The following is a 14,522-nucleotide window of genomic DNA, read 5'->3' on the forward strand; positions in this document are numbered from 1 at the left end:
AACACCATCTCATCTTACACTCCTTATACCAAGTTTTACATAGGAAAACTTATGTGATTTGCACTTGAACTCCTGCAGTGGAACCAGGTGTTCTGCCTGGTGATGCCTGCAGTCACCAATGCAGTGATTGCTCTGTTTGCTGCAAGTTGGTATCGTTACATGTTCTTGTGAAAAGGCTTGTGGCAGCTGCTGTGTCCTTTCTGTGGCACTTGCCTATCTAGGAACTGATTTCAAGGGTGGAAGAGAGAACGTGTTAAGGACACCAGGCGTGTCCTTGTCAGGTGTCAAATGAACTTCTTGGAGCTCCTTTGAGATGAGCAGTGCCAGTCAGCATCCCTCCATGCCGAGGTGTTGATTGCGTTATCTGCTCGTAAATTAACAATAATGCCTTTCATTATTGTGTATTTGGTTTGTGTGTTTCCGCCTGCTTTGTGGCAAATTCAACACAGTTAGCCGCTAGTTAGCACATCAAAGGACAGCGATAACCGGGGAGGTTTAATTGAGCTGCGGGCAGAGGTGGGTTATGCTGGATGCCCACTGCTGGGCTCTCTTGGCTCTGATAGTACTTGCTTGATTTCTAACTCAAATGGATGGACATTCCTATCGCTATGTACAGAAAAGTGGCTGGCCCTCGTTGGCTCTGCCAGCCTTATATGTGCTTCTGACTGAATCTTAGGTCAGGGTGAGGGTGCAGACAAGCAGGATCCTGACTTGTAACTGCCTGGAGTGTATGTGGTCTGCTGGCGGGGACACAACACCAATGTCTAACTATAGTGCTCATTTTCCCAGTGCCATGGCCCAGGGCTGTGCAATAGTGACTGCTGGAATACTTCTGTGTAGCCTGTGCTGGATCAGACTGAGGATGCAGCCTGTGCTGTGTGTGTTACCCCAGTGACTCCCAGAGCAGAACTCCAGGGTTCCCCAGAACTTCTTGCCGTCTTCAACCCCAAAATCCATCTCCCTACATCTGAATTTACACGAACCCTTTGCGGTGGCTTGGCAAACACGGCTGAGAGTGGAGAGGGACAGAAGCAGAGCTGTTAAATCTCTGCACGGACACGAAGGAAAGGAGCTGATGGGGCAATAAGGTCAGGCCACTGTTGTGCCCCCAGCCCAGGTGGCTGCGAGCTGCCCAGCACTCACCCACTGTCTGTGGTCCTGGGTGGCAGCAACAGCACACGGTGTTGGAATCGCAGCTCATCACTGGGAAAGCAGCATGGTGAGATGTTAATGTGTTGCAATGGCTTTTGTAGGCATTTTCTGACTCGCTGGTGATGGAGCAGAAAGATGACGATGTCTTTTTAATGATCTAAATGAAAAATGAAGCACACATAGAAAAGCTGAGATGCCCTTGTGTTCTAAGTGACTGTAATCTGTTTCTGATAGCTGGGTACCAAAATAGCCCTTTGATTCTCAGAGGTAATTGTACCTCTTAATTAGCTGAAGGAAAAAAAAACCAACAAAAAACCAACACTGCCTGAGATCTTGCTATATAAATTATAATTAGCCCCTTGGCACTGGAAGTTGAGATTTCCTGCCCCGGAGCACAAATGCAGAACGCATTAGCAGCACTTAGCGTCAGGCACTCTCACCCACCGCAGAGGGGTCAGCTCGCTCCCTAGTGAATGCTGCTGGCATCCAGGAGGAAAATGGCCGGGACACCATGGACACCCAAGGGGAAGCACTAAATGCACCATTTGGAGATGTTTGACCTGCTGCTTTTTTCAGAGCTGCAAATGCCACAGCAGGAAGGACAACACAGACAAACCCGGTGGGGAGATGCGAGCGAGGAGAGGGCCTGTTCCCGGCAAGAGTTTTTGTTCATCGACATGGCTGGGTGGTTTGCCTGGAGAATGGGGGGCTCCCGCTTCACACACCTCGGGTGAAATAATGGTCTGTTGCCAGACACACTCGGCTGTGCCTGTTGTATGCAGAACGCACCAGCCACGGGCGACTGGCCACCCACTGTTATCATTCACCAGCATCCTGCTTTTTTGTCTCCTTTTCATTTGTGTCTCTCTGGGGATGAATTTTAACTCTTCCCACTAGAGGTGGACCTGAAGCGGAGTAACAGGTCGGGAGCTGGAGGGTGAGGTTGAGCACCATGGTTCTGCTGGGCTGGCTGGAGGCTGCTTGCACCACGGCTGTGCCTGCCCTGTGCCCTGCCTGCCCTGATGCATGGGATGGTCTCTGTTCATTTCATGCTTTGCTCTGGCCCTCCTTGGGGAGGGCTGTGCCCTGTGGGGCCTGGGTTAGGGGCTGTCTACTGCCCCTGCTGCCCCTGCTGCCAGGGGTTGACACCAAAGCTCCTTTCCTCAGGTCAGCTGGCTCCTTGGTTCCTTCTGGGCTCAGATGGAGAAATGACTCTCTTCTACCATGTGTCACCCAGAGTGACTGCACTCTGCAGGGGGCTTTAAGGCTTTTGGGCAGGCTGTTTCCCATGGGCTGTCCGTGGTAGTGAGGCACATCCTTGGGCTCCCTCAAACCTGTGGCTGTGACAAGGAGGGGTGTCACGGTCCCCAGCAACATCCCTGAGCTCAGGAGATGGCAGCAGCCATGGGATTGTGCTGGCAGGTTTCTTGGGTGGCCTTGCCCTGCCATGGCAGAGGTGAAGGGCTGCTCCACTCCGTGATGTGGCTGTGGAGCTTAAGACATGGCCATCAGAGCTACCTTTAAATACTGAAGCTCCACTACTTATAAATAAAGAGGGTTTTTCCTTCTGCATCCTTCATTCTCCTTTAAGGCTGCAGGAGAGAACTGGAGAGGAGAGTAACGAGGTGTCCGGCTGGGGAGGAGCAATGCAGGCATGGGGTAGGAGTGCTGGAAGGAGGGTTTTTCCTTTGCATTTTTCCTTTGAAAATGTGAAGTTTTTTTTTTTTTTAAAGTGAATGATGTGCTGATTGAAGAGTTGGCCAAAGAGTCCTCCAAGCTAAACAAGCTGTGTTTGTCTGTGCTAGGACAGGTGTCTGCTGGACACCTATAGCAGTGGCGTGCCTTATGCCTCCAGCATTTCACCCACTGTGCTGAGGGACCAACCCCTGCACATCCCACTGGGATGAGGAGAGGACAGGGGGATCTCCTGTTGCAGGGAGAATAGAAACGTGTGTGCACGGGGTGAAGGATGAGGTCACATTCATGCTCAGCTGTGCAGTGAGGCTTTCTGCAACGTGGTGGTATTATAGAAGTGATAAATCACGGCAGAATTTGGACTCTTATTAAAAGATCCTACAGGCCTCCAGATGAGCTGAGCCCGTGCTGAAGCACTAGGGAAACACTGAGAAACTTTGAGTTGTAAATATGGGACTGAATCTGAGCTTTGCAGATGATGTGTGTCTCTAGTTGAATTGAAACTGGGATAAGCAACAGTAATATGCATTTTACCCTATCTACGTTGGTTCTTTAAATCCAGAATAACAACAAATAAGCTGTTAGAGATATGGCTTCTTTCCTGCTCTTGTTTGTAATGCTGCAGATGAGGACTGGCTTAGTTCTGCACTTGATTTACTCCTTATATTACAGTTCAGCTTGGAATCTCCTCTTATAAATCCAAACACTCGTGCTTTGAACACGGAATTATATTTGAGCTTTTTAAAGTACATTTATTATACATAAAACTAATTTTACAGTTCTGACAGGTCTCATTTAAATGTGCAATGCCAGATGCCTTTTTTGTCCCAAGGGACTCTAGGGAGAAAAAGAAAAGCAGCAAAAAAGCCAACTTTTCAAACTTTTCATGCAGTGAAAAATTCAGTAGGAGACAGGTAAATAGTCTTACCTATGCTGTGCCTTACCCTATGCTGTGAGTAATAGTGAAGGAAAAATACGTTTCCAGAAATAGATCTATGAAACTAAAGGTGTTAAAGGCAGGGTTAACGGGTTATCTGATTTTTGCTATTTCTGTTGCTTCCTCTCTGAGAGTAGCTGGAAGAATTGTGCTATTTCTGGTGGTAGAGAACTTTAACAGGGGCTGATAGTGAGGACCTCCTGTGAGGTATGTCATCCAGGGGCTCTCTTAGCTGTGGTTGGTTCCAGATGGACATGCCTCCATGAAAAGGAGGGAGATGCTCTGTAGCTGGTTGGTCTGTGTCCTCCTCTATCAACCTTTACTGGAAATTAATTACAGTCATGTGGGAGTGACGATTGTGTCCTTCATCTCAGAGCACTGCAAGGCGTAAACAGTCAGCGTGTTCCTTTGAAATTGATTTTGCATCCATTTGTAACAATGACTCCCATTTATAACCTTAAAACACAGAGGAATTTCCCCAGTGTGCCAGAGCATTTTTTGTGGTAGATTGTGCCGTTACCTCTGCTCCTCTGGGTTCCAGAGCCACAAGAATCCCACTGAAAATACCGTAGCATCGTGCAACTTTATTTTGAACATGTTCTTTACTTGTTGGAAGAAGGGAAAGTTACCGTGAGCCCCTTCAAGAAACTGCACAAACATGCTTACATTCCCATCCATAAAATTAAATGTCATCATTTCAGCTCAGCACAGGATAATAAAACCTGCACAGTACACAGAGAACATTACATATTTCTGTGCCAGACACGGCTGATAATGTTAATTCAAATAACTCTGCAAATGCCTTCTGCATTTCTCCTTATTGGCCCCAGTTTGGAGTACTCACAAGCACAACAGTGGGACCTGGATGGGGTTCACATCTGGCGTACGTGCAACCATCATGGTGTTGGCACATGAGAGAGATTTATGTGTTTGGGAGTCCTCGGTAAGAGGATATGGTGGTGCTAACATCACACCTACTTCATCGCTGAGGATGAGCAGCCAACCACCAGGCTGCCCGAGCTAGATGGATGAGTGCTTCAGGGTAAATATGGGCTGTCCTGCGCTTCTGGCCACAAGTAAAGGAGCTTTGAAGAAGCAAGAGTACATGGGGTTCCCATCGTTGTCGTTCTCTGCTTATTGTTATTTTTGTGTACATCGGTATTTTTTTTGGGTTTGGCTGAGACTGGGAAGAGGAGAGTCAAAATAACCTCGGCAAAGTTTGTTCTTGCGGTAATTCTAACCCTCTGTGGGACGGGGAAGGTTCACGTTATTTCCAGACCCAGGAGACTCCAGTGCTTTGGATGCATTTCAGCTGAGCGCACAGGGCCAGGTTCTGAGGTCCTTGTCTGTTGGTCTTTACTATGTCAGTAGGAGTTTATTCAAATGAGAATGATCAAAGACATCAGGGTTTGGCCCTTTATTTTCATTTTAGGTGCTTTTTCAAGCATAACAGAGCTTCTGAACTTTTTGAGGCTCATCCTTCACTAATTCCAGACTCAGAGCCTGGCAGCTTTTCAAGCAGTTTTCCTGCATCTGTAGAAATACTGTCCACTTGAGCTGTGTTTGGAGACAGCAAGACACCCTGGTGAGATAGAGGAATTTCTGTGCTAACATTTTAAACGTTTCTCTTTCCAGGCCTACGTCTTAGTCATTGCAAGCTCGCAGGTGGTAAAGTTCAGTTCAGAATTTGTTCTCTGCCACTCCCCGCCCAGACGTTTTTAAAGCACACCACCTATTGCCTCCAGTTTTACTGAATCTTGTCTAAATAAGCTTATTCACCATAGCTAAAGCTACTGCCAAAGTATTTTTAGTCTCTTATGTTAGATTCTGCACGAAACATCTGCAAGAGGCCAGGCCTGATTCTCCATTGCTTTGTGCATTTATTCTCATATCTACAGGTGGGCGCTAATGGCTCTGTATGTAATACTAACCCTAACCCAAATCCCTGTCTGAGGAGTGCAGAACTGGGCCAGCAGCATGATACTTATGGTCTTAATGTTTTCCTCGGATGGTTGGTTTTTTTAAAAAATAATTAATTTAATTTATTTTTATTTAAGTTGGGTAAAACCTTTCAGATGTACCTTGGTATTTATTCCTGTCTTATGTCAGCTATGCTATCAAATAATTTTCATGCATATGGACTGATTACAGACCTCAAAGTGCGGTGAATTTTCATGTAAGTTTCTCCCAAGATGAATATTATTACTTATGGCGTTAGCTCGTAGGGATTGTGTCTGAAAGCTTTGTCATCCCTCAGTGACCCAAGTGGGCAATCCTGAAAGGAGGACTTGTTTGGTTCAGATTCTTGTTCTTTTTCCTTTGGTATTGCTGTTCTGGTGGAAGCAATAACCTCTGAGCTCACTTCAGAGGATCCTTGGGGTGCTTGGGAAGCACCAGCAGCTCCCAGTAATTCCTTGTGTGTCTCTTGTTGGCCGCTGTTGAACAGGCAGGGGACTTTTTGGGTGGGCATCCCTGAAGGTGAAATCATTGTTCAGTAGGCTTAAAGAGCAGATAGTTCATCAGTGTGTGAGTGATGGTGTAGAACCCGAATATCTTTAGGGGTTGGCTGTCTCTGCCTTGTGCACCATCAGGGCCAGCTGAGCACGGCAGCATGCCGTGCTTGCACAGCTGTGCTGGGCTGGGGGCTCGGGATGATGTGGCTGGCACCAGTGTGGATGTTTCTGCCTGTCTTGGCCTCGTGTCACATTGATGTGCCCACTGGATGATGAGCAGATAGCTCAGGGTCCTGGAGATGAGACGGGACATCCTTTTGCTGCTGGATGGTTTGCAATGAGAATGCCAGAAGGTACTTCAGGGAGCCTGAAGGAAGCCCTTATCTGGCAGTTCAGAGGTAAAAGTCCCAGGAAGCTGCTCTAGCATGCTGGGAAAGGGATTTTAGCCCTTGTTTCCCTGCTGTAACTGAGAAGATCCTGTGCTTCGTTCTGGCTCCTGGAGCCCTTTGGGTGAGTAGAGAGCCCTGGGGAGGGTGGGAGCTCACACCTTGCTGCCCAAAGCCATGCTTCCACTGCTTTGGCCATGCAGCTGTGTGCAGAGACCAGACCCTGCAGCCCTTCATGGTCTGTATTGGCACTCAGGGGCTTCCGACGTGTGCTAGGTCCTTTGTGTGGAAGTATTTGCAGGATCAGGTTGCTGCAGTGTAAGTGCCTTTGAGGTCTTTGCTGAGTTATAGATTTTCTTCTGATGTCTCCCGTGCAAATATTTAACCTGTCTGGCTCCTGAGAGCTCCGAGTGCTGGCGTGTGCTGCTATGAGAAGGTCGGATCATCTCTGCAGTCTTTGCTTTGTTCACATGCTCTGCTCAGCAGGCCTGGAGGGATGTCATGGGATGTAGAGCTGGGTTGTTGCCCCCAGGGGTTTATTTGCTTGAGATCTTGTCCGTTTGGAGGAGTATACAAATGAGAAAATAAAAATTACAGATGCAGCATGGATTCCCTCGCTTGTCAACAGCCTGCAGGCCTTGTTAGACCTTGCAGACTTTACATAATTTTGGCATTATTCCCTCTTATTATGTCATGAATATAAAGTGGAGGCAGGGTCATTCTCTCCGATGTTGTGGTCACGTAAAGGATTCTCTTATATTTTTTTGCTTGGGGGCAGGCAGTGTTTTGAACAAGCTTCAACTATTTGAAGCAGGGATGTGCAGAGGAGTCTGCCCTCGGCTGGGGTTCTCCCTGCAATCACAGCCCTTCAAGTGTGAGTCTTGTTCTCCTAGAGGAAGAACAGGTCTGCTGTGCTCACAGCCAGAGCTTCTTCAGAAACATCTGTGGGTCATCCAGTCCTTCTGTGCCTTCATTGCATTTCCCCTTTACTGCTGTTTTGCACCTGGCTGGCACTTACCTGTTTGTGATAAATACCATTATGACCCTACACTTTACAGGTACCTTTTTCTTCTGTCCTTCCTTGTGCTTTTCTGGCTCCCATCCTTGTACTTCCAGGAAATATTTCAAAGATAATTTGGCATATTTTCTGCCACCTTCACATAACATTTGTGTTTTTTTAGCTGGAAGATAGCTTTTCAACATCTATATGTAATCCTTTTCACCTAGACATGTGAGGAATTCCAGTCTCTTCCAGTGGGAGTTTTCAGGAAGGTTTAGGTTAAATGGGCCAATAAGGCAAAATCATGCAGCAGAAGATCTTACCCTCTGAAGACATCTTTTTTTTTCTCTTTCTCTCTTTCAATTTTCTTTTTTTTCTGGAAAATGTATCAGACTATCTAGCTGTCAAAGAATTTAAACAATAATAGCTGATCTGAAGGCTGGAGCGCGGAGCTATTGAAAATAAAGATTGTAATCTCTCTGCAGAGCACCCGGGGATGGATGGGGCTGGGGGTGCTGTGTGCGGGGGGGCTTGGGGAGGCTCACTGCCACTGAGGGCCCACGTACAGTTTCAGGGCTGATTTTAGTCTCATTTTAGTTGTCCAGGTGTGATGTCCAGCATCGCTGTTTGGGTTCTTAAGGGAATTCAGGGAGAGATGGGCAAATCATAGATGCCTAGTTTAAAAAGGAGAATCTGTAGGGTGGAAACCAGCTGGGTTATGAACCCTACCCCAGGGCCAGACTGATCTCTCTAGAGGGGAAGGAGGAGGAGGATCCCTAAAAGTAAGAACATGTTCTCAGCATCTTACGACTCAGCTTTTCCAGAAGTGGGCTGCTTTAGCCCATGCTTCAGCAGCCAGGATTGGAGCAGGGAGCAGACAGCATCTGCTGAGCCTCTGCTCCCTCTTCCTGGACATCAGGAGCTGCTGAGCAGTGCCTGCATCTGTGTCAGTGATGCTGTAGATGTCTGTCCATCACTGCTGCTTGGTGCAAGTAGTGGCACTCTGCTGGTTTGGGGGGGTGGTGCTGATGTAACCTCTGCCGCCCATGGGGAAGGTGAGTTCCATTTAGCTCTAAACTATAACGTTCTTTTATTAGATCTTTAAACTTTATTTAAATTCTTTATTTAAAAAGGGGGAGGAAGGTATCATATTTTAATTAGCAGCGGTGTCAAAGGAGACCTAGATTAATTATTTGAAATCACTCCATCCAGATGGTTTTAATTTTCACAGCAGGGAACCGGCATCTTTTTAAGGTGATATTTTTCAAATTAAAATCAGCTTGGATATTACTCATACTGGCTGCAGTGTGAGGGGGTGGGGGGAAGCAAGGTGCGTGCCCCGTGTTTGTTCATCTGAGCCTGGGCACGCGCGGCGTCAGCCCATGTTGGCTGTGTGCGGGTTGCTGGCCATCTGGCAGCCCACAGCTCGAGCTCCAGTGGGGAAGTGGAGCATTTTATTGACCTTTATTTCTCCTTTGGCTGGATAAAGAGTGTATCTGATATTCAGGGTTGTTCTTAGCAGTTCTAGTAGCTGCGCTGATGCTTGGATGGATGGGGTTGCTTTGCGGCTTAGACGTGGCGTTCCCAGAGTAGGGGTTAGCAGAAGGTGGACAGGTAGTGTGGGTGAACCTGTGTCCTATTTTTGCCTGAGTGCAAGCTGTTGAGTCCTAGCTGATGTTTGGCAGCCCTGTTTATGTCGCTGGATGGATTTGACATGGAGATCTGTAGGCAGCTTCTTGTAGCTCTGTGTATTGACAACAGTTCTTGGCCAGTGCTTGGCATCTCACATCTGGCTCCTTAGCTTTCAGGCTGCTGCTTTCCCCTCTCGCACTGTTAGTTTCTGTCCCTTCCTCATAGAATCACCAAGGTTGGAAAAGACCTCCAAGATCATCCAGTCCAACCATCCACCACCAAACAGTATTTCCCCACTAAACCACGTCCCTTAGTACAAGGCAACCTTTCACAGTTACTTCTTTAGAGATAGTTGTATTCCTCACTATTCCCTGATACATTCCTATGGCACTGGATCTGAGCAGCCCCAATGAGTGTTTTGAAGTAATGACCTTCTCCAAGGTACACACTTTTTAGCTCGTTGAAGACCTGGTTTTGATACGTGACATGCTCTGCCATCCTCGATTTGTTCATCTTAGTATCCCTACAGTGATGGAATATTTCTGGCCCTGTGGCCTTCATGCCTGAAGTGTGGGTGAGCACTGGTTTGATTCCATGTGGGCATGTGCTGAGACAAAGCATGCGGCACGCAGCTGATGCTGGCAGTCAGGTATCCATCCTCCAACCACGGCACCTGCCTGAAAGACAGATAAATGTCCTTATTTATGTGTTTGCAAGCTGTGTACTGGGATAATACAGGCATTATCCCACTTGCTGTCAGAAAGAAGTACGGAAACATATTCTTTAAATACCCCTTGTGATAAAGATTTAATGAATATATCTAAATAAATGTGAGCAGTAACTGGCAAACCCTGAACTTGCATGTGTGACTGGGCTGCAAAGGGAGAACTCCGTTTAGGGCCCTCGTGAGTTAAAGGTGTGTGATATTTGCACTGCTGCAGAAGCCAAAAGCTGACTTTACAAGTGGGAAAAATATTAATGTGTTTAAATGAAACAAACTCCTATTTCTATCCCCATGGTAAATCCTTAACGGTGAACATATTTGCTCTTAGAGGGTTTTAAAGTTTGAAATATGAATGCCAAAAAGAATGTGACTTTTTGCAGCACAGATCAAACATTCTTCAGAGTTTGGCAAACGCTGTGTTTCTACGGTAAGACTCAGTTCTTACAAACGTGAGAATTTCCAGAGCAGGAGCGTGGATTTGCACTTGCTGACACTTACACATTCTTGCATTGTGTTTCCACCATGTCTACTTTCTCCCCTGCATATCGGAGATGGAGCTGAACCAAAATGTCCAGTCTGCGTGTTCCTGCCTCTCCAGGGAAATTCTTGGAATCTGAACCTCGAGCATGACTGGAATTTGAGTTTAGATCAGAGTCAGAATGGAAGGCTGAATTTGAGCGTGTATGGGTTTTAGTGATGATGATAGCATGCTATACATCTGTCTGACAGCTTGGCCCGCTTCTGCAAATGAAATTGCAGCAGGGCAGGTGGTATATACAGATGGAGCAGAAATCTAGCCCCTGCCATGGCTCCTGGAAATGCTGCAACGCAGTATTTGGCCTTAATAAGAGACATGCAAAACACAATGAGATTGGCCATGTTTCTCCCAGCTGGGCCTGGAGTTGCAGGATCAGCAGAGCTGTATTGCCACAATCAGTGATCTCCTGGAAAGACATCTTGATATGCTCAGGACTTATGAATTGTGGATGTTTAATCATACAGAACACAAACAGCACCGTGTTTCTCCCCCACTAGCTTCGTGAGCACCAAGAGCCTGTACCTGGGGTGCCTCTGTAAAGTGTTTGGGGGTTGCTGACTGTGGGGAAAGGAATCTCATTCTGGTTGTGCTAATCTTGTATCTTCCACGAGACAGAAATCCATTTTCTTACCTCCTGCAGGGTGGAGGGCTGCTTCTAGCATAACATTCCTGATGGGGTAGTGAGGACATACAGAGCGCACTTGTGTGTGCCTGTTCTGTGCTAAAGTGGCATTAAATCTGAAGCGTCTGACATGGAGACGTGTCAGATTGGCACCTCTAACCAAGTCTGAAGCTCAGCCTGTGGGTGGTTCTGAGGGTTGTTCCCTTGTAGAGCATCCAAGTGTGGTGTGGTTCAAGTGGAGGCAATGGGACAACGCACTGCTTTGCACACACTGACTTAACATGACCACACTGGTAAACGCTTTTTTTTTCTTCTTCCTTTACAAGCCCAGCTTCTAGTGGAAACAGACACTTTTGGCAGTCAAGTCCGGATCAAAGGGAAGGAGACAGACTTCTACCTTTGCATGAACAGGAAAGGCAAGCTAGTGGGGAAGGTAAGTGTTTCCTATTAATTCTTTTTTAACTTGAGCGTTACCTTTAGCAGCCTCCTCAAAGCTGCAGTGACGTGTATGAGCTGCGCCTGTCAGCCTCAAGTGCAAAGCAGAACTGAGCAAATGTGGCACTTAAAGGCGGTCTGTCCCTTCACCAGGCCTTCCCCATGTCCTTAAAACCAACTCTACAACCATCCACTGGGATTCTGCGGTGATGTTTTGGAAGCATATGGGTTGATGCTTTACAGTTGGGTAAATTGACTAAAGATGTCAATTCTGCATCGCAACGTTATGGAATGAGGTTCCTGTAACTTCGTGGCTTGATTGAATCTTGTCTGACTTTGGAGTGAAATTAGAAAAAGGGAAAACAAAAATGTGCTAGGAAGGTTAGCAATGTAGTGCTGGTTTCAATGCTAAGATAGCATGGCAAAGCTAATACTGAAATCAGAACATCTTATTGGGACTAGGCCTTGTGGTTCTAGCATTGCAGGAATATTTTATTACATTGGATCCCTGCACAATGGAAGCGTGTTGGAAATTACAGCGTATTTACCCATGCAGCTTAACTTCTTTGCTGAAGTCATATTTTCGTGCATTAACTTGTTTTTGTAGCTTAGGCAGTTCTTCTGAACTGCTGGTGAGGCTGGCAGCTCACTAACGGGGCAGGAGGTGCTTTGAAGCTAAGACATGGCCAAACACCCCAAAAGGTCCTTCCTCCTCCACTGCTGCACCGTGCACTGCCAGGAATTAAAATCTGGCATCTCTGTGGCTGTGAAAAAGGGAAGCTGAGTTTCTTTCTGAGTCAACAAAGGCAGAACAGTGAAAGCCACACTCCCAAACAGAAACCAGAAACCAATTGCTCTGATGAAACCTTATTTATATTTGTGGTCCCAAGAGTGACACTTGTGGGACAAGTGCCTTCCCCCAGAGGATCGTTCCTGCCACTTTTATTTTCCTCACGAGCACAACAGATGTTTAGAGACTGAGCACAAACCTTTCAGAGGCAGCACTAGCAGTGGCACCCTGCCTAACCCACTGGAGATCTGCTTTTGCAAAGCAGGGAGCATCCAGAACACTGCAGAGACTTGGAAATAGGATGTGCTTCAGGAGGATTGGACCAAAGCAGCCATTTCTCTCTGCTTCCTGCATCTCTGCAGTGTGACTGCTTGCTCTGGATGAAACACCATTGCTTGAACTTGTTCTAGCGATAGGACAAGGGGAATGGTTTTAAACTGAGGCAGGGGAGGTTTAGGTTGGATATTAGGAGGAAGTTTTTCACACAGAGGATGGTGATGCACTGGAACAGGTTGCCCAAGGAGGCTGTGGATGCCCCATCCCTGCAGGCATTCAAGGCCAGGCTGGATGTGGCTCTGGGCAGCCTGGGCTGCTGCTTGGTGTCCCTGCACACAGCAGGGGGTTGGAACTGGATGAGCATTGGGGTTCTTTTCAACCCAGGCCATTCTGTGATTCTATGACCTTGGACAGAGGAATTGGTTTTTTAACTGGTTGTGGACACATTGGGATGCACACAGGTGCTTTTGAAAATTGCACTGAACACAAAGCTGGGCATTAATTTTTCACACCTTAGTTTTCTGTCCACTCAATGTGCTAATACCATTTTTTCCCTTGTCTTAGAAGTGTTATAAAGATAAACATGTTACTATTTATGATGTGCTGATAGCACAATAGCGGAGACCTTATAAGCATCCTAGTTATACTGGGATAAAGTAAGCATGAAATCTTGCTGTTTTCTGTAACAGATTTTACCCCAGCGTGGGTCACTGTTGGTACACGTTGCCACCCACATCCTCTCCTGGTATGTGCTGAGTGTCCAGAAGCATCCTGGCAGAGATGGAGGCTGTTTTTCACAATGTATAGTATATTTTGGCAACATCAGTTGCCCATTGGGCAAGAAGGCAGGACATTTCTTTAGCTCGTCACCTTTCATGCGGCGTAAAGCTTTTGTTTTTTTCTCGACGTGCTTTTTATAACATGAAGTTGGCAAACAGTTTGTTATAAAAAAAAATAAATCTATTCTTGTAAATACGCCATCTGAGCCTTCCCACCCCAGACTGCTGACAAGTTCATAAAGCAGCCGACCTGAGCAGGAGGGGGTACAGAGCATTGTGCTTGGAAGGAAAATGTTCCAGACGCATTGCCCGTATTAACAGCTTCTCATGAGCAAAAAAAGAAAATAATAGCATGTCTTCTTGATACCAAAGAGTGTGGTTTTAATTAGTATCATAGTTTCAGCTCTTTTTGCGGCAGTTTGGGGGAATGCTTTTTAGACCGAATGCTCTAAACAGCGAGTAAACCCCAAGGATAACATTAGATAAAAGTTATGCCTCGGCTTATACAAATATTTAAGTTCAGTCTGGGGGTGCAGGAGAATGAAACCCATAAACTGACTGTTTCATGGTTGCCCCGCAATGTTCATTTGGCAGCGGAGGAGCCAAGTTCTTTTTCTCTGCTCATTTCCTATTGCCTTACATTGTATAATCCCTGACAATACCAGCATATGCCATCTGGCTTTGTTCTCCTTCACAGTCAGCAGTTTTTTGGATCCCCCCTAGTCGAAAACCTGCTTTGAATTTAGTCCTTTTTGTTTTCCATAATCACCTATGAAGGGCATTACAAATGGGAGCAGGTTGTTGTTCTCAGATGGGACCTGTGACAAATGTGAGTGCTCCCCATAACGGGCTCACTCCCCACCTGATTGCACTGTGGGCAAACAGATTCATCCATGGGATTTTCTCAAGAGCAGCCTCTGGCTTTTTTATGTATTTATGGGCTCCCATTCTGGCTTTTCTGAATGGAGGCCATCTGATGGAGTTTTCTCAAGAGCCTCAAATGTGTTGTCTTGCTCATTTGTTACCATGTGTTCACAGCCACTGTTGGCCAAAGGGCTTTGAGGTGATGAGGGCTGGCTTTGGATGGTATTTATTGTCATGGC

General features: G+C 46.6%; 1 protein-coding gene across 2 annotated transcripts in view; it reads left to right on the plus strand.

The window, feature by feature from the left end:
• The window catches only part of FGF18 (fibroblast growth factor 18), a 62,726-nt gene that overhangs the window by 34,298 nt on the left and 13,906 nt on the right, over positions 1-14,522 (plus strand). For both annotated transcript variants that reach the window (XM_015876425.2, XM_015876426.2), the window contains one exon: positions 11,466-11,572. In XM_015876425.2, coding sequence (XP_015731911.1) covers positions 11,466-11,572 — 107 coding nt within the window. The remainder of the gene's footprint in view (positions 1-11,465; positions 11,573-14,522) is intronic.

Source organism: Coturnix japonica, chromosome 13 (genome assembly GCF_001577835.2).
Source record: "Coturnix japonica isolate 7356 chromosome 13, Coturnix japonica 2.1, whole genome shotgun sequence".
Lineage (NCBI taxonomy): Eukaryota > Metazoa > Chordata > Aves > Galliformes > Phasianidae > Coturnix > Coturnix japonica.